The sequence below is a fragment of the Electrophorus electricus genome, chromosome 10 (assembly GCF_041902795.1).
Source record: "Electrophorus electricus isolate QZ-2024a chromosome 10, ASM4190279v1, whole genome shotgun sequence".
Taxonomy (NCBI): domain Eukaryota; kingdom Metazoa; phylum Chordata; class Actinopteri; order Gymnotiformes; family Gymnotidae; genus Electrophorus; species Electrophorus electricus.
The window spans coordinates 22,455,316-22,476,494 of record NC_137506.1 but is presented as its reverse complement, the minus strand read 5'-3'; the positions used below and the strand labels follow the sequence as shown (position 1 = coordinate 22,476,494).

General features: G+C 40.6%; 2 protein-coding genes, 1 non-coding gene and 1 pseudogene across 4 annotated transcripts; 3 read left to right on the top strand and 1 right to left on the bottom strand.

Moving 5' to 3' along the window:
• The first annotated feature begins 379 nt into the window (after positions 1-379).
• stx11a (syntaxin 11a) lies at positions 380-3,233 on the top strand. Of its 2 annotated transcripts, none has more exons than XM_027011237.3 (2): positions 380-715; positions 1,670-3,233. In XM_027011237.3, the coding sequence occupies exon 2, from the start codon at positions 1,675-1,677 to the stop codon at positions 2,557-2,559; it is 885 nt and encodes a 294-aa protein (XP_026867038.1). In that variant the 5' UTR covers positions 380-715; positions 1,670-1,674; the 3' UTR covers positions 2,560-3,233. The 2 variants fall into 2 exon arrangements, with proteins under 2 accessions (XP_026867038.1, XP_026867037.1); XM_027011236.3 differs by having other exon boundaries at positions 386-720; positions 1,670-3,231.
• A 2,099-nt stretch (positions 3,234-5,332) lies between these two features.
• Positions 5,333-5,415, top strand: trnal-uaa (transfer RNA leucine (anticodon UAA)). The gene has a single exon. It is a non-coding gene; the product is annotated as a tRNA-Leu (tRNA).
• On the top strand, positions 5,375-11,995 carry LOC113578134 (kelch-like protein 10; annotated as a pseudogene).
• A 3-nt stretch (positions 11,996-11,998) lies between these two features.
• Positions 11,999-20,865, bottom strand: LOC113578133 (uncharacterized). Its single transcript, XM_027011173.3, has 4 exons — positions 19,782-20,865; positions 15,656-15,764; positions 14,144-14,552; positions 11,999-13,924 (listed from the first exon to the last, which is right to left on the bottom strand). The coding sequence occupies exons 1-4, from the start codon at positions 20,066-20,068 to the stop codon at positions 12,540-12,542; spliced, it is 2,190 nt and encodes a 729-aa protein (XP_026866974.3). The 5' UTR covers positions 20,069-20,865; the 3' UTR covers positions 11,999-12,539.
• Between the last annotated feature and the right edge of the window lie 314 nt (positions 20,866-21,179).

The following is a 21,179-nucleotide window of genomic DNA, read 5'->3' as shown; positions in this document are numbered from 1 at the left end:
GCTATGGGCAATTTGATAAGGCAATTTGAAAAGTGCAACTTCAGTCTTTACTTTATCTTTGATTTTTAAGCGAGTTCGCCGCATTTACATTCCTGGCAAGCATTATGTATGTAACAAACTCAAAATAATTAGATCAAAAATAATGCCGACCAAAATACATTCATTATTGAGTTTTAGGCATGTCACAGCATATATAGCAATATAATCAAAACAAGCCAAGTATTTTGCCCATATAGTTCAGGGGCTGCTAGGCATGACCTTTTTCACTAGGCACATGTAACGTGTGATATGTTATACGGTTTTGCACGGTTCAGTTACTGGCAAAGCTGGTGTCATACACGTTTCCTTAAGCAAGGAATGGGCCTAGTAATATAACACCGCACGATTAGGTTAAGCAAGCTGTAAAGGAGGAAGCTTGTGCGAGGCATCTGGCAATCTCACATGGGCAATATCACCACCAGGTTAAGTATTTTTAAACCATAACTTTAGGAATGCATATATTAGGATAGTTAGCGATTAAATAAACGTCAGTCTTGAGAAACAGCCAAATCGAGGGTAAAAGAAATGGAACACACATGTTTTCGGAAACGCCCACCGCTCGATTGTCTGTTATTTCCTGCAACGATGTGAAACCTGTGGTGGAGGAGGGAAAAAAAAGAACTTCGTTCCACTGTATTTTAAATTAACGAATTTCGGATAGTTTAAAGAGCATGAAGTAAGGTATGTTACATACTCCTCTTTATTATTTGTTTTCTACCCACATAATTTTAGTGTGTGTGCCATCATTAAGCTTATCATTAGTTTTATTCGCTCCATCTAGAGTTTTGCAGGTGGTCAAAGAAATCGCAAGAAATGCGATCTTAACGCCCACGAAGCTTGTTTGATGTAATTTGTGTTTCTTAACAAACTAGCACTGAATCGTTTGATTAAGAAAGCATCTTGGATGGTTTGATGAAGAACCATGCTCAGAGTATACGCCTGATATGCTTCAATAAAGTGGGAACCATCTTCACTGACATGTGATTTAAGAATAATTAACTATCTATATGTCTATAAATGTGTGAATATATACATTTAAGAGCATCAATGTGTACATGAAATGTCCTTCAAAAAGTAGATTTATGTATCATAATCCTACACCGCATTTATAATTTAAATACAGATTTCACAATTGCATAATATTAATTACTGTTTCTATTAGTATTGAGTCATGAAGCAAGTAAAGATGTTTAAACCCAAATAAAGATTTATACAAATAAAAATTGGCTGCTTTCTGCTGCCAGAGATAAGGGAAGTTCCCACCCAATCTCTAGATATACTTAGCTTGATGGGAAGTAAGCATCATGATTTGCATTACTCAGAAAACATTAGTAATAACTAACTATATGGCACATAATGGTACTGCTGTGGCTTTTGCAACACAGGGTATTGGTGACTGTACTAAATCATTACCCTTGCCCTAAAAAGTGGCAAGAGGCCAGCCTGCTCATCTCAGAAGTCCCACAAAACATCTGCAATTGTTGCATTAGAATGTGACCACATCTCTGAAGCTTGCTAAGGCATCACATGATGCAATCATTTACTACTTGTCTAGGCCAACCTTGCTGAATGAGTCACCAGAGCCATTGTTGTTCAGCTAATCATGTCTTGTTTGTCCTTTGTCATGTAGGCAAAATGAAGGACCGATTGTGTGACCTGAGTGATGCTGTGCTTAGGGTGCCCCAGGAGGAGGCTGCAACAGAGAATGGGGAGCACGCAGACAGCAGCGAGCTGATGCATCAGCACGTGGTGGTGTTCGAGGGGGAGGATGTCATGGACAGTGTGTTCAGGGAGGCGCAGGCCATGCACAAAAAGATAGCTCACCTGAGAGTGGAGGTCAAGAGACTGGGCAAGCAGAACACACGCTTCCTCACCTCCGTCAGGCGCATCAGCAGCATCAAGCGTGACAGCAGTGCCATCGCGCGCAGCATCAAGGCCGACGGAGAGAAGTTGTACGCCAGGCTACAGCAGATGGACGCACTGTGCCGGGAGCTGGAGGAGAAGCACGGGCCCCAGTCAACACTGGCCCGCATGGCACACTCCCAGTACGTCTCCTTGACCGGCGCCTTCCATCAGGCGATGTCTGAATATAACGAGGCAGAGATGGCACAGAGGGAAAACTGCAAGACGCGCATCCAGAGACAGGCGGAGATCATGGGCAAGGAGGTGACCGGCGATCAGATTGAAGAGATGGTTGAGACCGGCAAGTGGAACATGTTCTCGGATGACCTGGTCGCAGATGGGCGAACGTTCCGCTCAGTGCTCAATGAGATCGAGAACCGCCACAAGGAGCTTCTGGAGCTGGAGAGTCGCATAAGGGACATTCATGATCTCTTTTTCCAGCTGGCTTTGCTGGTAGAGGAGCAAGGAGCTATGGTGAACAACATTGAGGCCAATGTGTGTGCAACACAAGAATATGTATTTAAAGCTACGGCCGAGATAAAGAAGGCTGTGAGATATAAGAAGAAACACCCATGCAGACAGTTACTTTGTTGCTGTTTCCCTTGTTGCAATAAGTGATGAATAATGTGTCAATTTCACAATAACAGTTTACAGAAGGCATAGTAATTTAAAGAACGGTTAACTAAATTGTGCAATTGATCATGCTAGTGTGGAGCAGCATACCATAGTTGCACAAAGTCATGTTATTCACAAGGTTGTGCATTCCACCCTGTTTTCTTTCACATTTTCATTATTTCTGGCTGCTTGGCACATATAGAATGTCATAGGCCCGTGGCCTGGTCTTGGCAGGTGTGACAGAACCAAGTGTCTTGCTAACCACAAGAGTATCAATGCACATTGTCTCAGTGTTGTTCAGTCACAGTTTCTGTCATGTGAATGTTAAAGAATGTTCCTCTGCATAACAATGCTAAAGAATTCTGTGGTGTTCTTAATTGTCAGTGTAAAAAGTATTTAAAAGGTACAGTGTCTGAACAATACAAAAAGCCCTTTTTCTCTATAAGGTGGGCACAATTATTAAACAATCAGTAATACCTGTTATTGATGTATATTGTTTTAAATTTTGGCATTAATTTAATAAATAATTTTCCTCTTTCAGTTTTACCATCTTGTCATAGTAGTGATATTTTTAACTTCTCTATTCTATGTTCCTTAATGTAACTCATGATGGAAGATGCTGCAACGCATGTATTATCAAAGGTTACTGAAATGTAGTAAGGAGAGCCAAGACTATAGAGCATGCAATAAATAGTATGGAAATTAATTCCATAAATATAAGTACTAAATTTGCTTACCATTCATTCTGGGTGCATATGCAGTCTAGCTATTAGGCTCTACATCAAGACTCTCACATTAAGATGACACTGGCAGAGAATACTGGCTTGCACATGCTGGAAATGCACTGTAATTGTTAGATTAAGTTTGAGCTACAACACAAAGAATACAATCTGTGAGTTGTGTGTAAATACATGTTTAATGTTCTTTTTGAGGTAAATCAGATCTGCTTTGTGTGTACTTGAATATTAACTCTAAATCCTGCATTGGGGCTTGTTAATGGTATGACAGGTTGCATTGAAGTCACATGAATCTACAAAAACATGAAAGGTGCATAACTTATAAACAGTAGAGTTTAAGAAACTTGTAAAATCAACACCCCATTGTCTATTAGACAATTGCACACACCAGCCACTTTAGTAGAAACACTTTTCTTGTACAATGGACTGTAGTCCATGAGAATTCAGGGTGGGTTAAGTTGGACACTTTGATTCATTCTCATCCTACTGGTCGATTCCATGACCCAGTTGCTGAGTTCTAGCAGAGGGAGCCAGATTTTGCTTCAATGTATTTGTGAGGTCTTTACGAAATCAAAAATATCTCTGCATCACATTTCATCCACTATGATTCATTTCATGGGTCACACTGTTAATTATTATTTTACTAGTGGAAATGGGTATTTTCAGACCTAGCACATTAGTATAGGCACTTATGCAGACCCTTCATTACACTTTGTAGATGTGCTGTCACCTTCCTTATGACACAATAGCACAGCGGTCGCCATGGGCACCACCTCTGGGTCAAACCCCAGTGAAATAGGAAGTTGTGAAATTACAAGAATTGATGATGTGAGAGATTCATTTACAAAGTGAAATGTATATAAGGTAGATAGTTATTCACACATCTTACTTAATATTTTCTTAAACAATTATATTGCTTGAAGGTGTGACTTGATGATAAAAGATGATAAAATTAGATTTATTTTATGGCTTGTCTTTCTTCATGACAGGGAATTGACCTCAAACAACAGTAGAAAACAGTGCAAACACTGCAACAGTGCAAATATAATAAATACAGACAATATTGGAACTACACAGTTAATATTATACATTTATACAATGCTAATCTCTATATAGTAGATGAAATCTTCACTAAGTACTGGACATGACAGGAGAGGACAGTAGAATAGATGGTAGGCATTGATAATGGGATAATGCTGGATTGCTTGTTTACATTTTCATACAGTATACATTAATGACTCCATTCCAGCTTATCTAGACCTCCCATTTTATGTCATGGGTTTCCTTGAAAAATATCATATTGCACAATCATATAGCTCTATTTCTAGTTATGATTTTTTGAAGTTTAGCATAAGATGAGATAAATTTAATCACTTTTGTGCTTCTTTGTATATATAAAGCTTTGTTTATATATAATTTTTTTGAGAGTTGTTTGGCAGTGGCTTAGTGGTTAAGGTACTTGACTTGGCTTTAATATTACATTCGCTGGTTTTATTTGATCAGTAGATATTTGTACTATGTTGACTTCATGAGTGTCTATCCCTGAGCTTGTTTTTCATTGGGGTCAAGAAATTAACAAATTAGAACTTGTAAGTAAATTAGTACAGCTGAACAAATTTCTCATGTAGAAAACAACAAAGCATGTCTGGGCTAATCCCACCTGAAACAGGTTTGGGCTGCTTGCAGAATGGATAGTTACATACCCAGAAGTATATACAAGAGTGCAATCAAAACTAATTACATCATTAATGTGTGATGAGAAATGAGACCATGGAGCCCTGCTCTATTGGAAAAAGCCTACAAGAAGAGGGGCACTGTGACAAGATAGTAAGGGCAAGGTTACACTACACTACACCGACAACAATGGCAAAGTTAATCTTTCAAGTTTCGCTGAGTTGGGAACAGACAAGAAACTACTGAAGCTGAGATGTGGCTGACTTGACAGATGATGCTACAGCATGGTTGCATCACCAGAAGTACTTTTTGGTGAAATATGGACACAGTATTGTGATCCCTAACAGAATACATAGGGAAGTGTAACCAGGATGGCTGAGTGGTTAAGGCGTTGGACTTAAGATCCAATGGACAAATGTCCTCGTGGGTTCAAACCCCACTCCTGGTAAGCTCTTGCTGGTGTATTTCACAAAGTATCGCGTAGCGTTAACAGAGTAAATGCTAAAGGCCGTAAACTATGGTGGACGGGAGGACAAATCGCGCTGCAATTTCACAAATCATGGTTTTCATTAAACTGAAAAAACGTACGCTGCATTTCCGAAATGCTGTGCAAATTTAAAAAACAAACAAAAATAAAACTCATGCAAGTTCAGAAATACTGCAAATCAAGCCACAACAGAAGGGAAGTATTTCCGGAGGACACGCAGAGATGATGGACTCCTATGAGACCAGCCGTAATTAAGTAGCTGATAAAACGTAATTATATTATCAGGGTTTTATCATTGGTTAGGCTGATATAGAATGAACAACTCATTAATGCTCTTCATTTTGTGTATTTACTGTTTCTAGGTTGTACAGAACGCAGCCTTAAATAAATAATAAAAATCCCATTTAACACATTTGTCTTAATACCCAGTTAGCTAGGTTAGCTTAGGTACATTCAGAGTGTTACACATGTGCAGCATAGGGTAGGTTTACGTTCAAGATTGACGGCTTAATTGGTCTGGTACTGTGACCAGTTAGCTGGTCTGCTACAGTAACCAGATGGGCAGCTGTCTTATTCTTACTGTCTTATCTGAAATGTGATGTTTTACATGCATACAAAATATGATTTAAAACATTCTAAATACAGTTATATACACAGAAACTGAGTCGTATGAGACAATATTTCATTATGTTTATATTATGATAAGGTTTATATTTGTGTTAAATGGGATTTTGTTTTATCAGTACTCTTTAAGGCTGCATCCTTTACAGCCGAGGAACAGCAACAAACGCAAGAATGCAAAGCAAGAATAGGCAAAATGTTCATTCTGTACCATTATACCAATGACAAAACCGTATGAATCTAAATTTCGGCACTATCTGTTTGGTTGTTTTGAAGTGTGTTCAGTTGTTTTGAAGCTTTTGAAGTGTTTCTTTTATTTACAGCTTATTTTTCAGTGTGACATTTTATTTGTGAATACAATGAACGCATGTGAAGCTGCATTTCCTCTGGGGCCCACTTCATGATCCAGAACATAAACACAAATACAGAGATGAAACTATTTTTAAAGAATCCTAAAGGCATCAAACTGAAAACCTGAACACTTCATAGTGACCAGTATCCATCTTCCACAGGACACTGTTCGCCAGTGACAGGAGCCCACCAGAGACGTTCACCTACAACATCACTGGTGTTTCACCAGACATAATGTGGCTGCTTGTCGATTACGCCTACATACACTCAGTGCTTGTAAACGAAGACAATGTGGAGGAGCTGCTGGTAGCTGCAAACCAGTTCTTCTTCCTGGGTGTGGTGCACACCTGCTGTCAGTTCCTTGAGGCTCAGCTGGATCTGGAAAACAACATAGGCTTCTGGAAGCTGGCCAACTTGTACTCATGTTGGGACCTGCGACAGGAAGCCTACCTGTTCATCCTACACTGTTTTGAAGAGATAGTGTGTGCCTCAGAAGAGTTCTTGGAGCTGTCACTGACTGAGCTATTTGAGATTATTGAGAAGGACAACCTCAACGTCAAACATGATGTAGTATTCGAGGCCATCCTACGATGGGTCACACATGCACCGCAGGAGAGGGCGGGACACATTGCCATCTTGCTGCCAAAGATCAGAAAGAGACATTGCTGGTATAGTGACCTTCTTGTCATAGTCTTAATTTCATGAATCTCAGTCATACAGTTGTAAAATTCTATCTTATACAAAACAATACCAATGGGTTGACAAAAAGTCCGAAATATAACGTAGCAACTCCTACCACTCAGTATTTACCTAACACCACCTATCACTCCTAACACCTATCATTTACCAGTCATCACCTAACATTAGTCACTTAACATGCACTATATCATTCAATATCCGCTGACGTTCACCTAACACCATTTAATATTTACCTGAGATCATCTAACATTCACATAACATTCCAACTCTACCTTGAAATGTTCAGTTATTCACACTTAAGGGGGTTAAAGTGCCTAATCAGTTTTACAAAGTGGTCAACCCCTCTGTGTTGTACAATTAATGATAAACAGGTAGTAGCTCCAGCATCACACTGAGGCCTCCCTTATGGAGCTGTGGTCTGGTTCTCCATGGGCAGCTTAAATGGGGCCTCACCATTCTCATGGAGTCCATTAGGTTAGACAGAGTTTCTCTGAGTGACATAAACTGCCAACCACAAATATTTAGATATCTTGTGCTCCAGTGTAGTGTTGGCAGTCCAAATCAGCTGACGTTTTGTTTAAAAAGAAAGAAAGAAAGAAAGATAAGAAAAAGGACACTTTATCATTTTAATGCATTAGTTTAGTTTCCAGCCTTTAAAGGATTTGTTGTCTTGTAATTCAAATAAAAATCTCTTTTACCCAGGTGAGGATGGCACTGATGACCGCTGACTACTTCATGAACAATATAAAGACCAATGCTGTACTGAAAGACAGTGAGGACTGTAAGACTAAGCCCATCATCATCGACCTGAACATGAATGGACCATTCACATGAATGGAAGTCATTCTGACTTCATAAACCCTCTCGCCCGCCCCTCATCTGCCCAACACCATCCTATTGGCCACAGGTGGCTGGCGTGGTGGTAGTCCCACAAATGACATTGAGGCATATGATGCAAGGGCAGATGGTTGGGTGATACAGGAGGAAGAGAGTCCACAAGCCTATCATAGTGCAGCATATCTGAATGGATTTGTGTACTGTGTAGGAGGATTTGACAGCATTGAGTACTACAACAGTGTGAGAAAATTTAACCCTGTGACCAGGACCTGGCATCAGGTCAGTAACTGTGCTTTGCTGTATATGCTTTGTCTATGGTCTATGTGTTTTAGTTTGCTGTGTAACTGATTATGGGCAATATTTACATTTATGGCATTTTGTACACTCTTATCCAGATATGTGTTTCAGGTTGCTTAGTATGTATTGTTGGTGGCTGTATATATGCTACGGACTACTTTGACCTCCATATCCATATCCGCTTCAACACAGCACTACACTATGAACACAACACTATGAACCAGCGACCAACCAGTGGACGATGATCACACCAATGCACGAGCAAAGCTGGGATGCTAGTGCTAAAACAATGCATGGCAAGGTGTGCACAAACACAGGCACCCACATACATACACATGTGCATATGCACACATTAAACATGCACACAGTGTGGAGGAATGCTAGTGCAACCACACTGTATGGTAAGCTGCATTCATACAGGACCAATTTCAGTGCTAATAACCCAGGTTCACACATACACAAGCGCTGAGAAATGTCTGCATGCCAGTGCATACAAATGCTTGTGTTCACACTTGAATATAAACCCTAATGTCTCACATATATGTGCATGCTTACACGAGCAGGGGGAGGATGCTGTGTTAGCACACTGTGGGAGTGCCCATTTGCACTTTCTGTAAGGAAAATTTAAAGAACACATAAAGCTGTTGCTTGAAAGAAAACCCTAATTCACAGAATTTTCAACTTACCCCAAATGTAGTCAGCCAAGTGTTGTGTTGGCTTTATATTGCACTGGAGTAACAGGCTAAACTAACTAGCAAGTATAGGCAAATTCACCCAAAATCTTTTCTGTAAATTCATACTTAAGTATTCACATACTTGCCTCAAACCACAATCTGTTCTCAAGTCATGTCACATACTCTGTACTTACAGTAATACATATATAAAAAAAACAAACTACATTGTATAGTTCAACAATGCAGAGTTATGGACTAATCATCTTAGACAATCATAATCACATTTTTTTTAACCTTTGAATGCAGAATTGTACCAGAAAGCTAGAAGGCACATGATAATACATTGCCAATCTAATCTTAAATTTCTCTATGGATTATTTTAACTAAATGTTTTATTTAAAAATGAGATAATGTAGCATAATAGTGTTGTTTAAAAACTTCAGTGAAGATTTGGGCATGTTTTTTAACAAGAAGATTTAGCGGGAAACAGCTTCCGATACTTACTAGATAGATTAGTCTCATGAGTTCAGTGCAAATTGGAAATGGATACCACACATGTATGGCTAGGTAATTGGAAACTTAAGTATATTTGGTTTTTCACTGAAACATTCATTTAAAGTCCATATTGTATTATGGTGACAATTGATGGGGTCTGATATATTAGTCAGCATTGTATGTGTGCATTGCATACCCTCTGTCATTGTGTCATTGCTCTCATGAGGAACAAAGACGCAAAGGAGTGGGAATGATCACCTACGGAGAGCAGATCAATGCTGTACGGACCCCCCCCCCAATATACACACACACACACACACACACACACACACACACACACACACACAGTTATGTGCAAAATAATAGCAGTGTGTTTAAAACAACTGAGAAAACGCGCAATCCTCATAATAGCATTATTTCCATATACACAAAGGCACTGGGAGCACTGCACATTCAATTCCAAAAGAAAACATGAACGAAATATCAATTTTTAAACTGAAAATGAAGAAAAAAGGTAATGGGCTCTTCAAAAAAACAGCAGTATCTCCATTTTCATTTACAAAATCAAATATTTACAGTATAAACTGAAAGTTGTTTACAGATTTAGCTTTTCTGTTGATCACTGAACTAATATTTTAGTTGTATAACCTTCATTTCTGATAACTGCTTTACATCTGTGTGGCATGGAGTCAACTAACATCTGACAGCTGCAAACAATATTCCAGCGCAAGCTGACTGGACTACATTCCACAGTTCTTCTGCAATCTTGGGTTTTGCATCAAAAACAGCATTTTTGATGTCACACCACAAATCGTCAATCAGATTGAGGACTGGGGATTGGGCTGGCCACTTCATAACATCAATCTTGTTGGTTTGGAACCAGGATGTTGCCTGCTAGCTGGTGTGTTTGGGGTCGTTGTCCTGCTGAAACACCCATTTCAAGGGCATTTCTTCTTCAGCATAAGGCAACATGACCTCTTCCAGTATTTTGATATATTCAAACTGGTCCATGGTGCCTGGTATGGGATAAATGGGTCAGACTCCAAAGTATGAGAAACATCCCCAAACCGTTATGCTTGCATCTCCATATTTTACAGTCTTCATAGTGTACTGTGGCTTGAATTCCGAGTTTATAGGTTGTCTCACAAACTGTGGCCTTTAGACCCAAAAAGAACAATCTTGCCCTCATCTGTCCATAGAATGTTGCACCACTTCTCTTTAGGCCAGTCAATGTGTTTTTTGGCAAACTGTAACCTTTTCAACACAACTTTTTTCAGCAATGGCACTTTACAAGGGTTTCTTGCAAATAGTTTGGCTTCACGTAGGTGTCTTCTGATTGTTGCAATATTCAAGTGACTAAAGATCTTCGTTGATTTCCCTGGAGCTGATCATTGGATGCTTATTTGCCATTTTTGTTATTCTATGATCTACGTGGATGGTAGTATTTATTTCCTACCACGTGTTTCAGGTTTTGTTTGCCATTTTAAAGCATTTGAGATCGTTTTAGCTGAGCAGCCAATTATTTTCTGCACTTCTTTATGTTTTCCCCTCTCCAATCAACTTCTTGATCAAAGTTCTTTCTCCTTTGGTACAATGTCTGGAATGAACCATTTTACTCACTAAGCAAGGGCTAAAACTAGCAGGTACAACATTTGCTTCCTTCTTTAAATAAGGGCCATAATTGAGACCTGTTTCTTCATAGAATGAATGACCTCACTAATTGAACTCCACACTGCTATTAATTTGAACACGCCCCTTTCATTAAATAAGTCAATTACACCCAATTAGCAGCGAGCATGTCATGACTGTTGATTCTGTTGGTTACCCATTACTCGGCTGCACCTAGTCATTATTTTTTTCCTATGTTGTATTATCTTTTCTGCCAAAATCAGTAATTAAATACATTAGTGATGTTAGACTGCTATTACTTTGCACATAACTGTACATGTTCAGCTGTTGCACCTTTGGCACAGAGGTGGCAACACAATCTCTCTCACCAACACATACTAACAGAGGTGATGATGATTGGGGCAGTATTTTGTACTATAAAACATGTCCCATTTATCTCTAGGCACTTAAGATACAGGCATTATGCTAAAGTATTTAAGCTACAAGTGTTTATGTATTTAAGTTTTTTAGGCTAAAGGTATTTAGATTGCATTCTCTCTACCCCACACTGTGCAGGTGGTTGACAACCTCATGTTTGTGGTTGGTGGACTCAATGGCTTCACCACTACCTATAACATGGAGTGCTATGATAAGACAACGGAAGCATGGTGCATTTAGGTTCCCCCACATATCTGAAAATGGAATGAGCGGTGTCATGAACCCATGTGCTCTTGTATCCCTGCCACAGGTATGACGCCCATGACAAGGGCATCTTCTGGTGCGCCCTGAGCCGCTGCTTGTTGCCTGGTGTGCCCAATGTAGTGCAGGATGCCCCCCAGAGCCCCAAGACGAACCAAAGCCATCCACCACCAACAGCATCCTGTCGGTGCGATGCCACAGCCCTGCAGGACCTCGTTAACAATCCCCTAATCAACACAGACTTAGCAGACAGCAGATAATACAATACCATTTTATTATTCACAAGGAGGAACTGCAAAGTTCAGAGATACCAAAGAGAAATGGTCCTGGTCTTACAGTGGTACAGAGTTTCTGTTACCTAGAGCAATATAACGAACATCTTAGAAACTGAACCGATATCAGTGGAAAAGAAGAGTCATGATGTTTGTTTTCCCTGGGGGTGAGTGTTTTCCCTGCTCCAGCACCTCCAGCCCTTGAGTAGGACATGACAGTATAAAAACCTTAACTGTGCTTGTTTTATAAATACAAAGAGTTTTGTCTGTACAAAAATGAAGAAAAATGACAAGGGGAAAATCCACCAAAAAATCATCAATGAATTCATTTTATGTGAAAGAAAAGTATTAACTGAAGTGGCATTTCAAATGAATATTTACAATCAGTCAGAGTGAACTGGGTAGTGTTAGAATATCCATATATAGACTTAACATTTATATAACTATGAAAATATGAAAATATGTACAGATAAACCCTAATCCCTCAGATGGTCAGCCACGTCCATGCTAGATTTCCTGCTCTGGGCACTCCTCAGACTGTGACCTGTATGAGCTCCACCACGGTGGCATGTTTGTCCTCCTCCCACAGATGGAGCACCTGCTGCAGGACAGCGATTCGCTCTTCATGCAGAGCAGAGGAGGACGTAGCGCAGATGAGCAACATCAGGGCTCGAGCCATGCGCGCAGCTCGCCTGTGATGTCTGGCCGCAGTGTGCTCAGAGCTGCCCTGGTCTGCTCCACCCCCCTGCTCCTCTCCACATGAATCGCCCTGCTCCTCTCTACCCAAGTCCCCTCCTCCTCCACCCAATTCTCCCTGCTGATCGTTCCTGCAGCTGTGTTTGAGACACCACCTTGGTGCCAACCCTTCCTCTGAGAAAAGATTCAGGCCACACTTCTCCCTGAACGCAAACATATGTCGGCATGGCAACCTGTTGAGTGTGGCAAATGGACAGGTACAGGATGTGGCAGTAATAGTTATGATGCCCGAGGCAGAGTCCAGCACAACTGTGTCTCCTGCTGTGAGCTCCTGTTCAAAATCCACCTGCTCAGAGAGGCCCAGCTGCCTGGCAACGAGCTGGCTGGCGTAGGGTGTCAACAGGTTCAGGTATCGGTGCCAGACAGAGCTCAACAATACTAGTTCGCCCGCTTCTGCCTTCACATGCAGCTGTGCTATCGCTGCCTCCCTCAGCACCCCCCGCAGGCTGTCAACTAGTGTCTTAATATCCTGACAAAAGCCCCGGAGGTCACCCAACGCATGGATGCACTGGTTCAGCCGGCGCTGAAACTGGGCCAGTTGCCTGGTGGTGTTCTGGCTGTAGAGGCAACACTCCTTCAGGCCCACTACCCAATGCTCCCTGATTGGGTGCCATGTTCGGTTATAATAGTCTATGACCAGCTGGATTCCTATCTTGTGCAGGTGCTCGACATTCTTCTGGTAGGACTGCTCTCCGTTAGAGTGAGCTATCTGCTGAAGAAGATGCAGACTCTCCTGTTTCTGCTGGACAGTTAGGGTGTCCATCTGACTTATCTCCTGCTTCATGGTTCGGGTGACGCGGGAGGGTGTGATGAATATTTGGGCCTTGGGATAGTGTGAAGCATACACCAGTCTCTCCATGCGATACTCAGCCATTACCACCACCTGGATCCTCTCCCACGCACGATTGTACCGTTTGAATATGTCCACCATAGCCGAGATGGATTTGGAGCTGTCACTAACCACGAACATGGACACAAGATCACTGTGTCCATTACCGTCCACAGCTAGCTGCACATACACGTACATGTCAAACAGCCTACAGGCTGTGGTCACCACTAGAACCTCAGGAAACAGGTCAAAATGCTTTTGCATTGTTGTATCCTGATAAAATATGCCCTTCAGAATGTTGTCCTGATCAACAAGGACTTCCACTGTACAGCCTGTAGGAAAGAAGAAAAGTGGCAGGAAGAAAAGAAAAACGACAAATTAAAACATTACTGCTAATGGTAGAATTATTATATACCGATGTATTATTAGTGGTAAGGCAGTTCATTCAAAGTGAATATAGCATCTGATTCTTTTAAGGATCTCTGTGTAAAAAATAAATAAATAAATAAATAAATAAATAAATAATAAAAAAAAAGACTTATTTCAAATACCTGCATCATGTTTAAGCTTAGCCAGTGTGTGGTCCAGCTCAGAGCTCTGAGCCTGGGTGCTGTCCAGCCCGGGGCGCTGGGTCACGGTGCGGTCCGGCCTGGGGCGCTGGGTCACGGTGCGGTCCGGCCTGGGGCGCTGGGTCACGGTGCGGTCCGGCCTGGGGCGCTGGGTTACGCTGCGGTCCGGCCTGGGGCGCTGGGTTACGCTGCGGTCCGGCCTGGGGCGCTGGGTTACGGTGCGGTCCGGCCTGGGGCTGTGGGCACATTGCTCTGATGGCTCTTGATCTGGCTGCACTTTCGAATCCAGGCCTTGCTCATCCATGAGAGCAGTTTGGGTTTTTTGGATCTTTGAAAAACTCCTCAGCATTTTGTGCTGTATGAAGCACTTCTCTCTGCGAGGCAGCAGCACCTGACCCCCCCCCCCCACCCATACATACACACACACACACACACACACACACACACGTGCCCATAAAGCATAAACTGTCAAAACTATGTGATTAGCTTTCCCTTTCATTACTGTTCATATTAAAGTACAGTCATAAATAACTTCATAGCCTCCCTTCATTGTAGCACAAAACAACATTGCTTTGAACTACTCAAATGTAATGCTGCGTTGATGTGATCCGATTTCCAGTTTGTGCCATACTGACTGGGTGGTGATGTTTGGCAATGAGACCATTGATCAACCTTCTGGGGTCCATGCCTACACTCCAGAATGGTGACAGAGAAAAAAAGAAAATTCAAAAACACCCACTTTAATGTCCTTTTAGGGGAAAAAATTGGAAGGAAACTGGAATATATAACATTCTTTGCAGAAATATTTATTTTTCAAAGATTTTAAAAAACAACTGCAGGGCCTTTAAAATGATGATGACCTTGTTAATGACCTTGTTATCAATCATACTGTATAGAGTAGAGTTTCTCCATACAGTTTTTCTTGGGTGTTTGTAATGTTCATTAATGCAGTAAATATTTATTATCTTTTCTCATCCTGTTTTTCTCCCATTGTTAGTTGTCTTTAATTCCACCCACTGCCTAACCAGGTCCCCCTATGATGCCACCAAGCAGGAGGGGGGAGGCCGGCACCTGCTCCCTCTGATACACACATAGCTGTCCCACATCTTTTAGAACTACCACCAGCGAGACATGAATGGACAGTTCAACATGCTTGGAGGAGAGCGCTTAGAGCCAGCTTCGCCTATACTGGCCACAAGATGCCCACATGGAAGCCAGTTATACTGCCTCCTGGACTCCCAAACAGAGATGCCTCTGGCATCACCAGGCACTGATATTTGTTAATTTAACTAAATCACCTGCAAGACTCTCATGCCACACTGCATGAGCCAGTTGGGACTGTAACTATCAGACACTTCTACATTCCACGTCTTCACAACTCCATCTATGCTGCTTACACCTTAAACCTCACCTGAATAAATGACGACATGTAATAATTGCATATATTTAAAACAGAAACAAAATCAGTGCCACCTCTGCGAACATATAACTTACCTTAAGCGGGGGATGGTTATGCTCAAGGATGGCTTTCACCACCACTAAGCTCTGACCATCTTTACTTGCGATGACTTTGACGCAGGCAAGACAGCTGCTCTTGAAGGACCTGAATCAGAGGACAAAATAAAGAAAGATAAGCACCTGCACCCGCTCAGTCACTGCTCTCCATTTGTGACGTGTGTAAAAGTTCTAGGCTTGCGTTTGTCTTGGAACAGAGCTCCAGCTCAGTTGGGTTGATTTCCCTGCTCCAACACCCGCACTAAAACTGGGGGTTAAGTGAGGAGTTGAATCAGGTGTGTTTAACTGTGCTGGATTCAGCTGTGCTGGATTCCTGCCTCCATTATCGGATGCAGGGATTCTACTGTGCTGGATTCCTGCTTGCAGTATGGGAGGGAAATCAAGGCAAAAATAAAACAATAAAATGAAAATCAACATTACCTGTAAATGGTATTGAAAATCAATATATTCCAAATGATCATACAGAAGCTGAAAATTTCAGTATCATGACACATGCAGCAGGAATGTTCAGTTCGTAAATTGCTTTTACGTGTATGTGCTACATCACTAATTTGTTAGTTATACAACTTTAACATGCTATACACATTTAGCGTGCACACATGACATTCTGTACAGTCCAACTTAACCATTAGATCCTTCGAGAATTACAGCATAATATCCCAGGCTGTGTGGGAAACAGCATATTATATACTGGTCAGGTATTCATCTTACCCAAAAGTAGCAAGTAGTACACAGTATGTGACCAACATGGATTTTGCCAGTATGCCAGTAACACTGTGTGTACTACTTAAGCCAAATATTTAAGTACATGACTATATGTATTCTTGCGATATACTGCTTCCCACAATGAAACACTGACATTTTTTTGACAGTGTTATAAGATGCCAGCATGCTAACAGTGCCAGTGAGCTATAGTTGTAATAATAAAACTTCAATAGTAATATTGAATATAAGTGAAAAAAGGTTCTGCATATTACCATCATTACAGTTCAGAATGGTGGTATAGACCATTAGTTTACATTAGCTGACTGATAAGTTAAGCATCATTGACTTAAATTGTCTGATATTAGCAAGTGAATTGCACAGCCAGGACGGTTCGAAACAGGCTTCTGGAGGCAGGGCTGAAGTCGTGCAAAGCTCATCTCTGATGAGTACAATTTTCAGCTTTGTCCAACACCTGGTCGTGTAATGGTTAGACGGAGACCTGGAGAGGCCTACAAGCCAGAGTGTCTCGCACCCACTGTGAAATTTGGTGCAGGATCGGTGATGATCTGGGGGTGTTTCAGCAAGGCTGGAATAAGGCAGATTTGTCTTTGTGAAAGACACATAAATCAAGCCACTTACAAAACTGTGCTGGAAGAAACCTTGCTTCCTTCTGCACCGACAGTGTTCCCCAACTCTGATGACTGTTTTTTTTTCAACAGGACAATGCCCACATCACAGCCAGGTCAATCAAAGTGTGGATGAGGGACCACAAGATCAAGACCCTATCATGGCCAGCCCAATCTCCAGACCTGAACTCCACTGAAAACCTCTGGAATGTGATCAAGAGGAAGATGGATGGTCACAAGCCATCAAACAAAGCTGAGCTCATGGAATTTCTGTGCCAGGAATGGTGTAAAGTTACCCAACAGCAATGTGAAAGACTGGTGGAAAGCATGCCAAGACACATGAAAGTTGTGATTAAAAATCAGGGTTATTCCACCAAATATTGATTTCTTGACTCATCCTAAGTTGAAATATTAGTACTGTGTTATTTATAATTTTCATAAGCATTTCCCTGCCAGTTATACCATGTATGAGTATGTACGTGACAAATAAACTTTGAATTTAATAAATGAATATGAGCTTGTTTTCTTTGCATTATTTCTGCTCTGAATTTTCTGTAACTGTTTTGTTATTTTGATCATTAGTCATTTTCATAAAAAACATGCTCTAAAATACAATATTTTTATCTGGAATTTGGAAGAAATGTTGCAAGTACTTTTAGAATAAAGCAAAGCTGCCCAGCCTGGTCAAACACATACCCATCAATTGTAAAACTAGTGAAACTGGTGTACAGGAAATTAAGGTGTTCTTTGGAATATCAGTTCACATGGCCTGCCTTGATTACCAAAGAATTAAGATGTTTTGGTGCCAATAATGGGTTCTTCAAGCTAAGAAACTCACTAAAAATAGTTGATGACCTGGATGTGACAGAAGAAACAAAGAAAACAGATTTTCTTTGGAAAGGAAGACCTCTCCTTGACCAAGTGAGGCAGGGATGCCTTAGCCTTCCAAACCAAGAAAGCTCTGCATCGATGACCAAATCATTCCTTTTACAGGCCGTTGTCCAATCAGGCAGTTTGTTCAAGACAAGCCGTACCCTACTGGCTTGTAGTCATTTGTCCTTGTTTCTCCAGATGGTTTGATGCTAGACTTTGAAGTGTACCAGGGGAAGGATATATTTGCTGACAAAAAAAATCAGGCATTGGGGCAGCAGCGGTCCTGTGTTGAATCTGTGCACGCAGGAAGTCAGGTGTTCTTCGACCGATATTTCATGTCAGTGAACCTAATGGATGTATTGCTGGAAAAGGGACTTGCTGCAACTGGAACCCTAATGATAAACAGGGTCCCAAAGCCATGTCCGCTAACTGGTGACAAACAATTGCAAAAAGAAGGCAGATGCGCATCAGTTATGGTGGTCAGAAATGGTCCTGAGCTGGCAATTGCAAAATGGTATGACTATAAACCAGTATTAATGGACTCTACCATACATCAGATCCTGAGGACATCTGCACAAGATGGTCTAACAAAGAGAAGTCTCACATCCAAGTGAGAAGACCAGCAGTCATCAGTGAATACAATGAAAACATGGGAGTGGTGGACTTGTGACCGAATGCTGAGTTTTTACAAAATGTCAAGCAGAACCAAGAATTTTAAAGAAACAGAATGAAATATGATTTTTGTTTAACTGAAATATGTCAATACAGAATGTGAAAAAATTCACTATGCACCTGGTTTAATATCACCTGTAGAGCTGGAATGTCAAATACAGAAAAGCTTTTTCCCCATTAAAATTATCCTGACGTCCGCTACAGTGGACAAGCAGTTAAATTAAGAATAAAATAAATTTTGAAAAACTGTGAATTGTAAGAGGTTTGTCTTACTCTTAAGAGACAGAAAATAACACAAAACCCTAAACTGAACTACATTTTTCCCCCCCCACTGGGTCTCAGGAGGATATATATATATATATATATATATATATATATACTCAAAAATAAATGTCATAATTAAGAGGTTCTAAAGCTTTTTTTAGAATTGAATATATGTTCATGTTATTTAATGTATGTTTTCTGTAGCTTTCCCAAAACTATTTTATGAATTCTTTTTGCTGTTTTTCATTCAGTTAATTAACAGAAATAATAAACTTCTAGTGGAGTATGAGCATGTGTATTTATGTCATTAAATGTGACAATTATACATTTCTATAACACTGATGCACAACGTGTTATTGCTTTTGTGTTAAACTTTAGTTTGTGGTCTTTAGTGTGTAGTCATTTATGTTCAATTATTACAATTTGGAATTTGAAAACTGTATATAAAAGTACTAAGAAATGTATTTGATTTAGTAATTTCCTTCTTTAAGTGTGTAATAAACATTCGTGTAGTGCAAGATGGACTCCTCCTATAAAATTAAAGTTTAAACTAATCTTGACTGCCATTGTCTCACTGATTGTTTAAAGCATGTACATCTATGGTTCGTAGCAGCAAAAGGTGTTCCATTTAACAGTTATTCAAGCATACTGAGTGGAAAAGCAGCTCAAGTCTCCCTTTTAACGATTCCGTGTGTACTTTAGCAACCTAATAATCTAGTCAATGTGCATGAAATTGTCAATTACTGGATAATATACTGTATACTACTGAACCAGTATGCAGTACACAGTATATACTGTTGCAGTATGCGTTGCAACAAGTAGGCAAAAATTCGATTTCAAAAACAAGCACAGACACACGTACTTGCAATTTATCAGCGTCAGTTAGAATCATACTAAATATATTCAACGTTACAGTCTGGTGACAAGTTTGTATACTAAAAACGAGTTAAATGTGAAATTCCCACCTCGCGTTCTGAAGACTTTGTCCGTTTGCACGGGAGACAAACGACCGTCCACCTCTCATACAAGTCCAGACCACCTTCTGGTATTTCAAAACCGGGTTGATCAGTCTATTCTTGCCTCTTCTGTACGCTCCCTGAATAGTTCTGCTGTCTCTCTTCCAGAAAGTTATGCCTTGCGCTTGTTCAAGCAGGCGGATTGCCTCCTCCAATTCAATGAAAGAAGAAAACCGATCGCCAACACGTATTCTATCATTTTCGAACGATGCCCCACTAATTTCTTCGCTGTCCATCGCCACTTCGCGCACTGGATGTAATATGTCCCCTAAAGTGACAATATTTTTCCTCCTTAAACCTTGTAACTAGTAATTCCCTGTGCACATCGTTCAAGAGATTATGGCTAGGTGAAACCATGCGGCGTTTACAATCTCGCTCATGCGCATTTACACTCAGAGCACCTTTTATCTCAGAGAAGCGACTAGTTTCAATTCGTTTATTTTAGTTGATATTCGTGTTATTCCTGTCAACAATGTTGATTTAGAAAAATAGAATAAAACATTAAAAACCACGTCAGTTAACTAGTGATGGCGAAATGAAGCTCTCTGTAAAAAACGAGGCTTACTTTTAACTTAAAGTGAATTAATCTAAGCTTTTAAAACACGGTGCACCTTATTAGCACCCGGTGATCAAAAAGCGCGAACAACTACTAAAATTAGCTATGTAATCAGACACAAAAATCTACCTACTTGAAGGTACTTCCATGTACTTTTCACCATGCCACATGGGTGCATGTAAACAAACCCCGTGAGGCTACTTCTAGCGTAGGATCCATCTGGTGCTCATAGTTCACATGCTGGGGTTATGTCTGGTAGCCATGATCAAAGACATTTTACTTTAAAATACAACATTTATCCACCCTGTAGGATCTTTACCTATATTCTTACTACAGTTTAAGATTAACATCCAGGTTTCAATTCCTTAATTTTCTTTCTTTTTGTGCGCGGCTAGGATAATAGCGTTTTATGGTTACGTTCAAAAGTCCCGATTAGCGGGCTAAAGTGTTACGGTATCTCAATGAAACAAAGAATGCGTCTAAGCGTTGTTTGTTTGTTTGTTGTTGTTTGTTGAACCGTTTGTGGGCAGCAGGGGGCCCTGATCTCTGGTTTGCGTAGTGGTAAAAACAGCCACAGCATACATCCAATGCCATACCTCCACCCCCGAAACCTAGTTTAAAATAAAAACGCCCTCATCTTGGTTCTTCTCTAATTAATACAATGAGATCAGATTTGGATTTTTTTTTCCAGGACGGTTGGAGAAATCTGGAATGATGAGATATTTATCATAATTTTGGGTTTGGCCACTAAAGGGTGGTATGTGTTTGCAAATGAAGCTTTTATATTAAGA